The 13,548-nt window shown below is 35.1% G+C and overlaps 1 protein-coding gene across 5 annotated transcripts in view; it reads right to left on the bottom strand.

Moving 5' to 3' along the window:
• The window catches only part of TENM3 (teneurin transmembrane protein 3), a 2,178,135-nt gene that overhangs the window by 180,293 nt on the left and 1,984,294 nt on the right, over positions 1–13,548 (bottom strand). For 2 of the 5 annotated variants that reach the window (XM_043513542.1, XM_038399412.2), the window contains one exon: positions 10,568–10,666. The exons of the other annotated variants lie outside the window; for them this stretch is intronic. In XM_043513542.1, the coding sequence (XP_043369477.1) occupies positions 10,568–10,666 (99 nt within the window). The remainder of the gene's footprint in view (positions 1–10,567; positions 10,667–13,548) is intronic. 5 annotated transcript variants of the gene reach the window in all.

Genomic DNA, 13,548 nt, shown 5'->3' with positions numbered 1-13,548 from the left:
CTGGTAATGACGGCAGATCTGAGAACACCAAAGAAGCCCACCTCATAGCATTTAACTTCAGAAAGGGGAATTACACAAAAAGGAGGAAGTTAGTTATACAGAAATTTAAAGGTATAGTCCTAAAAGTGAAATGCCTGCAAGCTGCGTGGAAACTTTTAAAAAACACCATAATAGAGCCTCACACTGTATATTCCAAATTAAAAAAAACATAGTAAGACGACCAAAAAACTGCCACCATGATTAAACAACAAAGTAAAAGAAGTGGTTAGAGGCAAAAAGGCATCCTTTAAAAATTGACAGTTAAATCCTACTGAGGAAAATAGAAAGGAGCATAAATTCTGGCAAGTCAAGTGTAAAAGTATAATTAGGTAGGCCACAAGAGAATTTGAAGAGCAACTAGCCAAAGACTCAAAAACTAACAGCAAATTTTTTTTTAGTACATCAGAAGCAGGAAGCCTGCTAAACATTCAGTGGGACCATTGGTTGATCAAGGTGCTAAAGGAGCACTCAAGGAAGATACAGCCATTACGGAGAAACTAAATGAATTCTTTGCATCATTCTTCACACCTGAGCCATTCTTTTTAGGTGACAAGTCTAAGGAACTGTCTCAGTTTGAGGTGTCATTACAGGAGGTTTTGGAACAAATTGATAAATTAAACAATAATAGGTCACCAGGACTAGATGGTATTCACCCAAGAGTTCTGAAGGAATTCAAATACGAAATTGCAGAACTATTAACTGTGGTATGTAACACATCATTTAAATCAGCTTCTGTACTAGATGACTGGAGGATAGCGAATGTGACGCCAATTTTTAAAAAAGGCTCTAGAGTCGACCCTTGCAATGACAGGCTGGTAAGCCTAATTTCGGTACCAAGCAAACTGGTTAAAACTATAGTAAAGAACAGAAATATCAGACACATAGATGAATACAATTTGTTGGCAAAGAATCAATAAGGTTTTTGTAAAAGGGCATCATGCCCCACCAATCTATTACAATTCTCTGAAGGGGATCAACAAATGTAGACAGGGTGATCCAGTGGATACAGTGTACTTGGACTTCCAGAAAGTCTTTGACAAGGTCCCGGACCAAAGGCTTTTAAGCAAACTAAGCAGTAATTGATCCGTAACTGGTTAAAAGATAGGAAACAAATGGTAGGAATAAATGATCAATTTTCAGAATGGAGAGAGGTAAATAGTGGTGTCACCCAGGGATCTGTACTGGGACCACCGCTGTTCAACATATTCGTAAACGATCTGGAAAAAGGGGTAAACAGTGTGGTGGCAAAATTTTCAGATGATACAAAATTACTCAAGATAGCTAATTCCAAAGCAGACTGTAAAGAGTTACAAAGAGATCTCACAAAACTGAGTTACTGGCAATAAAATGGCAGATGAAATTCAATGTTGACAAATGCAAATACACATTGGAAAACCTAATCCCAGCGAAACATACAAAGTGACCACTCAGGAAAGAGCTCTTGAAGTAACAGTGGATAGTTCTCTGAAAACATCCGCTCAATGTGCAGTGGCAGTGAAAAAGCTAACAGAATGTTAGGAATCATTAAGAAAGGGTTAGATAAGATAGAAAATCATAATGCCTCATTATAAATCTAGGTATACACACATCTTGAATATTATGTGCAGATCTGGTCATTCCATCTTAATAAAGATATATTAGAATTGGGAAAGGTATAGTGAAGGCAACAACGATTAGGGGTATGGAACAGCTTCCGTATGAGGAGAGAGTAAAAAGACTGGGACTTTTCAGCTTGGAAAAGAGATGATGAAGAAGGCATACAATAGAGGTCTATAAAATCTTGACTGGTGTGGAGAAAGTGACTAAGGAAATGTTATTTTCTCCTTCATGTAACATAAAAAATAGGGGTCACCCAACGAAATTAATAGGCAGCAGGTTTAAAACAAACGAAAGAAAATATTTCTCCACACAATACACAGTTAACCTGTGCAACTCATTGACAGGCAATTTTGTGAAGGCCAAAACTATAACAGGGTTCAAAAAAGAACTAGATAAGTTCATGGAGGAGGTCCATCAATGGCTATTCACCAGGATGGTCAGGGATGCAACACCATGCTGTGAGTATCCCTAGCGTTTGTTTGCCAGAAGCTGGGCGTGGACGACAGGAAATTGATCACTTGAGGATTGCCCTGTTCTGTTCATTCCCCCTGGGGCACCTGGCATTGGCCATTGTCAGAAGACAAGATACTGGGCTAATGGCCCATCGGTCTGACCCAGTATGGCCATTTTTTTGTGCTGAATGATAAACATGGCAAAAAAAAATTATGTTAATATATGCCGCTTTGGGTGGCCAAAGCACACTCAACAGCATTATGCTATACTATACTATACTATACTATACTATACAAAATGCTGTTTTAAAAAAAAACTTCCATGCAAAACATGCAGTTGGTTTGGCTGGACTGATCTGCCATTTTAAGCATTCTTCTGATGCTGCTTCTAGGCTGCAAACGGAAATGGATCTTAACAAGCTTTCAAATTGGACTCCATATATTCTCAGAAAAAGTGAAAGCTGAGGTGCTGGTGTTCGTACAGCAGAGCCTAGCAGAGACTCTGATCCAAATACTTAAGCCCTTTGAGGAGTTAATCTCACAGATAAACTTGGGAGATGCCTGGGTATCTATGACAGTGCCAGCTGTCAAAGCTCCGATAGTCTACCTCAGGCATCAAGGCAATAAAAGAAAATCTGTCTTTTGAATTTGAGAGTTCAGCACTGTGGAGTCTGAGGTAGCACACAGTGTGGCTTCTTACTTTAAGCTCTTTCCCCTTCTGCTCTAAATCACATCAATACAATACCAGAGTGGCCACATGCACAGGCTGGCTGAAGAATGTCAGGCAAAAAATACCAAAAGAGGTGAAATAAAGACAAAAGAAACAACTCTTGGTGAAGGAAATTTATTTGGATCTCTCTATTTCTAATGAGTGGAGTTACTAGGTAAATGTCATTGCAGTCTCTCCAGGGGTGTTAACTCAAAATATTAAATATTGAAAGTATAACACTATCAGACTTCCACATCTTGTACACCTGTTTCTTTCCTCTGAACCCTTGCTAACTAGTGTTTCCTACGAGATGTTCAGAAGAATGCTATGTCTGACAACAAATCCAAGCTGTTTCCAAATAGTGTAGAAAGCCTTGTGTTCTCCGAATATAATTTGCCTACAATTGATTTTACCCACGTGCTTATGCTTTTATAGCATGTTCATCAGAAAGGTATCTGAGCAATTAATTTCTAAAGACTAAACTGTGTATGTAGTAGTTGACCAGGCATTGACTTAAACAGCAAATTATAGTCTGTCTCTTCTCACAGAAAGCTTAAATCATCTGTAATTGCAGATCTTCATTTAAAAACTGATTATCTTACAAGCACTTACTTGATCTGTATCCAAGTGACAATTTTAATATTTTATTAAAACTTTTAGAATGCAGAATTCTAATAAAAAACATTGGCACTTTTAAAGTAATGCTATCCAGTGTTTAATTAAATTAAACAATTCACTTTTTAAAAGTAAAAACCCTCTATTTTTATCATAATGTAAAATATATTTCTATTCAAAAATTTAGCTGATATATGATCACATTAGGGGCTCAAGTTTTTAGTATCCAGCAATTCCAAAACACAGATTTGTCATGGCTCCACTGTACTTAAAATATTTTGTTATTTTATAAAAACAAACTCTTGGGGGGCAAAGTCTGAGTCAGCAGCTGTGAGTAGGTGTTTGTTCCTACTTATTTTATCAATAGCAGCCACTTTTTAAAGTTTCTTTCACTGAATTAATGAAAGAAAAAATAAATATATCATCAAAATCCTCAGAGATGCTGAATCTGGCAATATGAACAAATGAATAAAAGTAAAATTAAAGAAACTGAACCTATGGAATCTCTTGGCACCACGTGATTGGCTGCACCTGCTGACATTTTGACAGTTTTTTGTCCAAAGAATAGTGGAGTGGTTTCACTTCCAACAATATCCCAAGATATTCTCTGTGCTGCCATTTACTCTGTGGAAAACAAAAACGTGGAACCTCAGCTAAAATTACTAATTTGGAAGCCAGGATGGAAAAAAAATGTCATGAAAAAGTGCAGGAGTTGGACAGCAAGATTAAATTAATTGAAAATTGTATCTTCTGAACCACAGGAACAGATTACAAAACCATTCAAGGACAGTATGGTGCAGACTATCAATGGGAATACTTACCAAGCCAAGTAAGATCCAGAAAAGTAAGTGGTAGGTGTTCATTGAACGGAGGGTGATTCAGAACTGCTTTCTTTTTATGAAAATCTTGTACCGAAAACTCTTACTCTAGATACTGAAGAAAATCCTATCCACTATATAAAACCCGACTGCATTCATATGAGTACAATATTACTCATGTCTGTATTACAATATAAGGAAGAAACATTTTAATAAGGGTTGTCGATTAATCGCAGCTAACTCAAGTGATTAACTAAAAAAAATAATTGCAATTAAAAAATTAATCGTGATAAATCGCAGTGTTAAACAATAGAATATCAATTGAAATTTATTAAATATTTAGGATTTTTTTCTACATTTTTAAATATATTGATTTCTATTGCAACACAGAATACAAAGTGTACAGTGCTCACTTTATATTATTTTTTACAAATATTTGCACTGTAAAAATAATAAACAAAAGAAATAGTATTTTTCAATACACCTAAAACAAGTATTGTAGTGCAATCTCTTTATCATGAAAGTTGAACTTACAAATGTAGAATTATGTACCAAAAAATAACTGCATTCAAAAACAAAACAATGTAAAACTTTAGCACCTACAAGTCCACTCAGTCCTAGTCCTTGTTCAGCCAATCGCTAAGAGACACAAGTTTTTTTACATTTACGGGAGATACTGCTGCCTGCTTCTTATTTACAATGTCGCCTGAAAGTGAGAACAGGTGTTCGTATTGCACTTCTGTAGCCAGTGTTGCAAGGTATTTACATTCCAGATATGCTAAACATTTGTATGCCCCCTCATGCTGTGGCCATCATTCCAGAGGACATGCTTCAAACTGATGATTCTCGTTAAAAAAGAAATGCATTAATTAAATTTGTGACTGAACTCCTTGGGGGAGCATTGGATGTCTCCTGTTGTTTTACGTGCGTTCTGCCATATATTTCGTGTTATGGCAGTCTCAGATGATGACCCAGCATATGTTCATTTTAAGAATACTTTCACAGCAGATTTGACAAAACGCAAAGAAGGCATCAATGTGAGATTTCTAAAGATAGCTTCAGCACTAGACCCAAGGTTTAAGGATCCAAAATCTGAGAGGGACAAGGTGTGGAGCATGCTTTCAGAAGTCTTAAAAGAGCAACACTCTGATGTGGACACTACAGAACCCAAATCACCAAAAAAAGAAAATCAACCTTTTGCTGGTGGCATCTGATTCAGATGATGAAAATAAACATGCGTCAGTCCACTCTGCTTTGGATCATTATCAAGCAAAACCCGTCATCAACATGGACGCATGTCCTCTGGAATGGTGGTTGAAGCATGAAGGGATCTATGAATTTTTAGTGCATCTGACAGGTAAATACCTTGTGACGCCGGCTACAACAGTGCTATGTGAAAGCCTGTTCTCACTTTCAGGCAGGGCCGGCTCTGTTTTTTTTTGCTGCCCCAAGCGGTGAAGGAAAAAAACCGAAAACCCAAGCCTGGTTGAGCTGCTGCTGAAGTGCCGCCAAAGAGGAAGAGAGGGACTGTAGGGCCTGCCGCTGAAGACCCGGATGTGCCGCCCCTTTCTATTGGCTGCCCCAGGCACCTGCTTCCTTCGCTGGTGCCTGGAACTAGCCCTGCTTTCAGGTGACATTATAAAGAAGTGGGCAGCATTATCTCCTGCAAATTGTAACCAAACTTTTTTATCTGAATAATTGGCTGAAGAAGAAGTAGGACTGAGTGGACTTGTAAGCTATAAAGTTTTACACTGTTTTATTTTTGAATGCAGGGTTTATTTTGTTCATAATTCTACATTTGTAAATTCAACTTTCATGATAAAAAGATTGCACTATGGTACTTGTATTACATGAATTGAAAAATACTATTTATTTTTACAGTGAAAATATTTGTAATAAAAACATACAGTGAATACTGTACACCTTGTATTGTGTTGTAATTGAAATCAATATACTTAAAAATGTAAAAAAAATCCAAAAACATTTAAATAAATGGTATTCTGTTATTGTTTAACAGTGCAATTAATCGTTTGACAGCCCTAATTTTAATGCTATCTATTTTGAAAGCCTGCAACAGAATTCTGCTTGCTATATATAGTATGAAAGAAACAGAATTGAAAAGGCCAAATTGCTATTTTTCCAAGATCTTGGGCCAGCTACACGGGCTAGGACAAAGTACTATTCTAATAAAACAAAACAAAAATAAAGAAAGAATTTTGTGAGGAAAGAAACTAAAGCCTCTGCTTCCTATCAGGCAAAATTCAAAGCCACTTTTGATGGGAAATAGTGTACATTCTGGGATCAGATAACAGCAGCAAGATTATTTAACACTATCCAAGACACTGTTCCAGGCAAGGACTATGAGAAAGAAGAAAATAATGAAGATGGTAAAGGGTTTCACTATGTATGATATCAACCTGCCCTTTGTTGACAGAAACAATTTCTTCCTTCCCTACCAGTTGAAAGATGTTTATGCATTTAACACAATATTCTTTCATACAATGCATACCTGTAACATATTAACAGTGTGGGTCAATATACTGTGGCTATTTATATTGTAGCAATAAAAGTTGTTAAGTTGGTAAAGTAAAATACTAGAACACTATCAGCTGCAGAAGCATAGTTTTAATAATTCATCAGGTATTCCCTTCAAACCAATCAACCAAAAGAAATAAAGCGAATCCTGACATTAATTTGCTTTGGATAATGGTATTTATTTACTAAAAGTGCTCATGAGCTTTTATGTTATATTTCAAGTTTTACAATATGAATTTTTCTTCTTTTATTAGATTATACTGATTTTGTTTCACCTTGAGAAAGTGAAAAGGCAGTGGCTACTACTACTATCTATAATTTCTATATTTAGGGGATCTAGCTAATGCTTACTAAATATTTGAATGCCTACTACTTCTATACAATGGAATTTTGTGTCTTCTTAATGATACCTTTACTCATTACATTTTTTATATGGCCACCATTTGTTTTATTATTAATATATTGCCACATATTAGCATGAGATTTTATACTGTATCATATGTCTGTGTTTATCAGAAATCCAAGACACTCAGAAACTGTATCACGGTGTGAATTGGCTTCATCTTTCCCAGTCTCCCCCTGCTATGCTCTTTGTCCAATCTCAGTGTCTCATCCCCCTCCAACTGTACTTCTTTTCTCAGTCTCTTTACCAGGCCAGTCCTAGTTCTCACTCCTCACCTTGACTCTCTGTCCGATTTCCCTCACCTCCTTTCTCTGCCCACAAGGTCCCACTCTCCTTGCCCAAACAGTATATATCTCTCATCGTTTTTCATTCGATCTTTGTGTCTACCCTCCCACCATATCCCAGTCGCAGGTTCATTGCCCAACCCTTTCCAATCTGCTGGCTACCAGTCTCCTTCCCAAGATAGTCCCAGTCTCCTTTTGCAACTTTCAGTCCCAGTTTCCTTCTTTCTCTGCTACCAGCGTTGGCTCCCTGTTTTGGTCCAATTCTTTTCTTCTACACATTCTATTTATGTGCTGCCTGAGTGTCAGCAGTGGGTGGCATTGGGAACATAGTAGAGACAGGTACCTAGTTCTGGTACCCAGATCCAGACTCAGCACAGCATGGACAGCTGGGAACTGCACTTGCAGGTAAAGTCCTGCTCATCCCTAGGGTAGACCATGCTCAATGCAGGTTGAAACTTGGGGAATTTAGCTAAAAGCTCTAGCAAGTCTCTACTGAGCATATAGAAACTGAGATTTTTCAGAAGTTTATAACTTGGTCATATTTGCGTCGAATTTGACAGGGATGACAACAGACTACCCTTCTCCCCCCTAAAAATGAAATTTCAAGTCCTACTCCAAAGTATGGGACCGATAAGGTGTCTCAAAGCAAAGGTTGCCAGAATTTTTTAACATGGGCAAAACAAAATATTTTCCCTAGTCTCATTCTTGGAAATGGCTGAATCATTTTGGTTGAAATAACAAAATAATAATAATAATAATAATAATAAAAAATCAGCCTGAGGTATACTCCCAGCATGTCTGATTTCAACCCAAACCATTAGACTTTGGCAAAATTACAATCAACTGAGAACAGGGTCTTATAATAGGAAGTGTCAGGCAACCTCAATAACAGGCAGTGGTATCATCCCAACCTATAATAATGGGAAATTCCCACCTTATTCCTTTCATATGCAAAAATAAAGAAACAAAATCAACTTAGTAGAACAAGGACAGTTTGACCCAAAAGGTGAAGGTTTCAGAAAATTATGAGATGCTATACAAAATAAGAGGTTAAAATGGAAACTGTTATGAAATCTCAATTTAATTTTACTGACGTAGAATCTTCTCTGGGTACTCAAATTTTGGGATTTCGATAACTTGTAGTGAGGGTATCAGATTAGATTAGGCTAAAGAGAGAGAACAGACCTTTCAGACAAAACCAAGGTAGCTTATTTTACAAGATATGTAGTGATATATATTCACATATCCGAGATTAGAATAGTGTCCTAAGGTAAAGTAAACTGAACAAAACAAAAGAATAAGATGCACTCTGAAATTTCAAACTGTCTTACAGAATGTGCACAGCTCATTAATTACTGTAAGTCAAATAAGGTACTACTGTTAAGGACTAGGCATATGCATCCTTATAGCTTACTTTAGAATGTCTTTTTTATTATTATTTCAAATTCATTATATTAATATGCTCTTCACTGGGAAAATAAAAAATAGCAAAGTTAAGCAATCCTCAAGAAACAGCATATTATAACGTAAATAATATACACAACATGAAAGCAAAAGAACAAATATATAATGATTCTAGCTGTGACACAGTGTGTTAGTGTGGTTGATAAACTGCATCTCCATGCTGATCACATACTGTATTCTCAAATCTATTATGCTTTTGAACTGATGTGTTATCGTCTCTGGACAACTTTCACACCAGGAGGTGATCCCTGCTATAGTAATTTTAAAAATGAAAAGCTTACAAACAAGATACATTTTATTGCTGTATTACCTGAATTAGTATCAGCTAACAGTAATTTCACATAATGTAGCTCCATTTGCCAAAATATATGCATTTGGGCTGTCCATTACAAACATATGCAATACAAATCGGTATGTTTCTATTAAGTCTGCTACTTAGCAGTTACTTATCTGAATGAGCATTGTGTGGTATATGATCTAGAGAAAACAGCATTTATTCCTTTTTATTTATTCTAGTATACTTACATGTTTAATTTAAAAAAAACAGAAAAATCTTAAGAATAAATGGTGACTTTTTGCAATCCCTTCAATTTTGATTAAAATTAATTAGATAAATTTAATATACAACTATCATATTGATGTTAATCTTCAACGAACTGGGAATTAAAAGGGCTGTTGGAAGTTGAAGTAGATTCACTTATAGTGGAATATTTTTATATCAGCTAGTTATTGAGGATTAAATACTGATCCCTTTACTCAGGTCTTATGGTTTGTAGCGTCACTGATTGCAATGGGACTGTTCTTAGAGCAAGGTGATAAGCAACATGAGTGAGGGTGTCAAAATTAGGACATACGAGTTTTTGTTTTAACCATATCATTAACAAAAGGACAACAGAACAGATTTATGATGAATAGTTTACTTCTGAAATTCACCATTTTTTACTATCCAGTAGCATTGTATTCATTAGAAGCTGTGTTCCTTTGTCAGGTATTCCCTTAATGGGGTTTGAATCTAAATATACTGCATGATGTGGCAATAAACTATCAGCACTGCAGAAATGCAATCCAAATAAAAATATGTATTAATATAAAAACTTAAATACATATGGAAAAGTTGCATAGAGAAAAAATATTTAGAAATTTTTTGAAATATTTACTTTAAAATTTGTACCTATGTGGAATTCTCTATTACCAGACTTATTTATTAGCCGCTCAGATTTTACACTGGATGCTTTAAAAAGTTAATGCAAAAATTAAAAACATAATTTTTAATATTGGAGGTTCTTCTTCTTTGATCTGTGGTTTTATTGTAATAACATTTCATAATATTTATTTAATAAAAAGCAGCTGAATAATAAATATCTTATAGATTAACAGCCTGATTCTGGAAGCTGTGTACTCAGTTTCTATCAGATACTCGTTCTCTTAAATATAAACTCACAAAATATGGCATTCAAAATTTAATGTACTTTTATTTTTACAATAATAAAAACGACAATAGCTTAGAATGTAATATAATTTAAAAAACGGAACGTGAAGATAGGAGAGGTCATCCCAAATGTTATTTGGGCAATTTAATCACATTTTGAAGTCACATCTTTCATTCTGTGTCAGCAGCTAGCATCATATAAACACTTAGAGTCACCTACCCATCCCCATAACTGCTATCCTGGCATGTTGGAGTAAACACATCCATCTCTATAAGGCTGTCATGACCATTTGCAAGAACTGCTTGATTTCCTAATTGTCTACATACAGAGATAAGATACAAAAACAGTAAATTAGATTGAAAGTTTTCAAATTGAGGAGACTGTACTTTTTTAAAATCACTAAATGCAATGCTAGCAACTTTACTTATTAAAATTATGTAAACAGAGGTAAATCGTGACAACAGCTGATCCAATTTGATCAAGTTCACATGAGAAGAACTGGGAAGCTGACTGAAGAGACCCTGAATTTGACTGAATTGGACATTGTATTATTGGATCATGTCCATAAACTACCTGCTCTTAGAGACTTAACTCCTTTTCTCTGAAGTACATTACATTTTTTGAAGTCAGTCAGCCTTTACACAAATTCATTTAAGGCTTCCCTACAAATGATTAATATACTGTTTCTCAGTGTCTTAATCAATACTAAAGGCACTAGTTTAACTGGAAATCGCCCAATAAAAACACATTCTTGTCTAGTAGTAGAAATCTTCATCATGGTTGAACAGTTCCTAAAACCTTCATATTCTTAAAAGAAGTCTTGGTCTCATTTACTGACTGCTTTGGAAATGACAAATCTATGCAATTTTTTGCAATAACTTTTAGACTGTTACTACTTTCATTAAATGCTTCAAAGGTGTTGAAATATTTGCCAGTCATTAATTATTTCTTCAACAATTTTCTTTTTCTTCTCCACAATAAAATTAGCAGATAATTAATTTAAAACAGTGTAATGTTCCCATCTATTTTATTTTTAATTATAGTTGAAGCCTGAGAAAAGACAATACAGTATTAACATACAACTATAAAAATTGTGTTTAGTTTCTTGACCTGCCTGAATGCTGACAACATAGTTCACAGTCCATTATACAAAATATAATTCCACTGTCTCTGACAAATTAACCATCTCATATAGCAAATTCAACTAATCATGAGTCAAAGACATTCTTTTTTGACTCACACATATCTTAATATAGATTGTAGATAAAATTATAATATTCTAAGAGCTACATTTCAAAAGTGGAGCCTGGGAATTTTTCCATGAACATGGATTCAGGTTACTGTTTAAAATTCCCAAATACTGCTGGGAAAGTTTACTGAGACAAGAGTTAATTTTGCTTTCATGAGAGATGTAAATATAAATTTACCTTATTCTGCCATGTATATTTCCCTAAGACACATAATCAGATGACCTTGCTTTAAAGAGGTTTAGCACATTTAGATATTTAAAAGACAAGAAGTATTAAGGAAGAAGTAATTCAATATGCAATTTCATACATTAATAATTTGCAAAGCATTTACCAAGCTACAAGATAAAAGCTATGGAAATATAACTAATGAGATATCAATACTCAAGGAGATATTCACACAGAGTAGGATGTTAATAAATCTTTTATTAAATGACTATGAATGAACCATTTTATTAACACCTAATAAGTAACTACTATGCTATTTAATCTATATTTATAATGAAAGGCATGCAGTTAATTATCTGTACAATTTCTTTAGATTTGGGCTTCCCAAACAGGGATTCAAAGGACAAAAATGGAGAGTTACTTGGTACAGCCTTGTTACTACATTCCTTCGAAAGTTGTTATTAGATTGATCTTATTTTGATTTTCCCAGCAGGTATATTGCTCCTACAGCTGACCATACTCACAGGAGGAGATGGGGAAGAGGCAAATAGTCCCAGCTATCAAATGACCCAAAAAGAATTCATGCAGGGGGCAGGAAATCAGAGGTTAAAAGAAAAAAAAAGATTTTATTTACTCCCATCAGAACAAAGTTATTTGTTGCTTACTCTCAGTAACCTCACTATCATATAAAGGGGATATGGAGAGATGAGAGGAGGTACTAGTGTAATGGAAGGTTTGGTTTTAGGTCCTCATAAAACTTAAGGAAAGAGAATCCTTTATATAAAAAGGCCAGGAATCCCTGCTGGATGTTATTGACCAGTCACTTCACAGTTTAAACATTGAGTAACAGCAGTGTTTTACACTACAAATATTGACAGAAGATAGAAATAGCAAAACAACAAATATTCTATTAAATATAAAACTGCATCCAACTTTATGCAATATATATCTAGAAATCCACCTCCAAAATCAAAATGAGAACTCCGAAAGGAAGGATGCTAAAACCCCTTTCCACACTGATGTACATATACACAAAAGCAGCCTACACGCTATTGAGCTATTCACAGGAGTGAGTCATATGTCATTCAGTGATCAGTAATCACCAACCTTTGCCTAAAGAAATAGAAGAATGGTTATCTACATACAATTGACTTTCACATTTTCTGTCTTTAAAGTTGTGGAAAAATTGCAGGACATCTAAGTTAGGTAAAAAAAAGCTGAGTATGGGCATAAGCTAAAATAATTGCTAGAGATGAAACAAATCACTATATAGAGAAACAGATAAAGGCAGAGACCTAACCCAGATAAAGTTGTTAATATAGTTGAAATTGAGCTTGAGAATCACACTCTATAGGGAATCTTAACTAAAAAAAAGAAAAATCAATGACAAATAAGACTCGTTCTTCACCTCAAGAGTTCCAACCAAGTGAGACTATTAGAGAAACTACAGTAGGGTTCACAAAAAGAAAAGCAGTACTTGTGGCACCTTAGAGACTAACAAATTTATTAGAGCATAAGCTTTCGTGAGCTACAGCTCTTATAAATTTGTTAGTCTCTAAGGTGCCACAAGTACTGCTTTTCTTTTTGCGAATACAGACTAACATGGCTGCTACTCTGAAACCTACAGTAGGGTTGTGTTGGTTGCAATGTGAGATTTTCACATTTCAGCTCATGTTTAAGGGTTTGGGAACTGAATGTTCAAACACTGTGAGATGTTAAGATTAGCATCACTTAAAAGATGTGATAAGTGTACTTTGCAAAAATATTCCATCCAGTTTGGGAAGG

The sequence above is a fragment of the Dermochelys coriacea genome, chromosome 4 (assembly GCF_009764565.3).
Source record: "Dermochelys coriacea isolate rDerCor1 chromosome 4, rDerCor1.pri.v4, whole genome shotgun sequence".
Lineage (NCBI taxonomy): Eukaryota > Metazoa > Chordata > Testudines > Dermochelyidae > Dermochelys > Dermochelys coriacea.
This window is presented reverse-complemented; position numbering and strand designations above follow the sequence as displayed.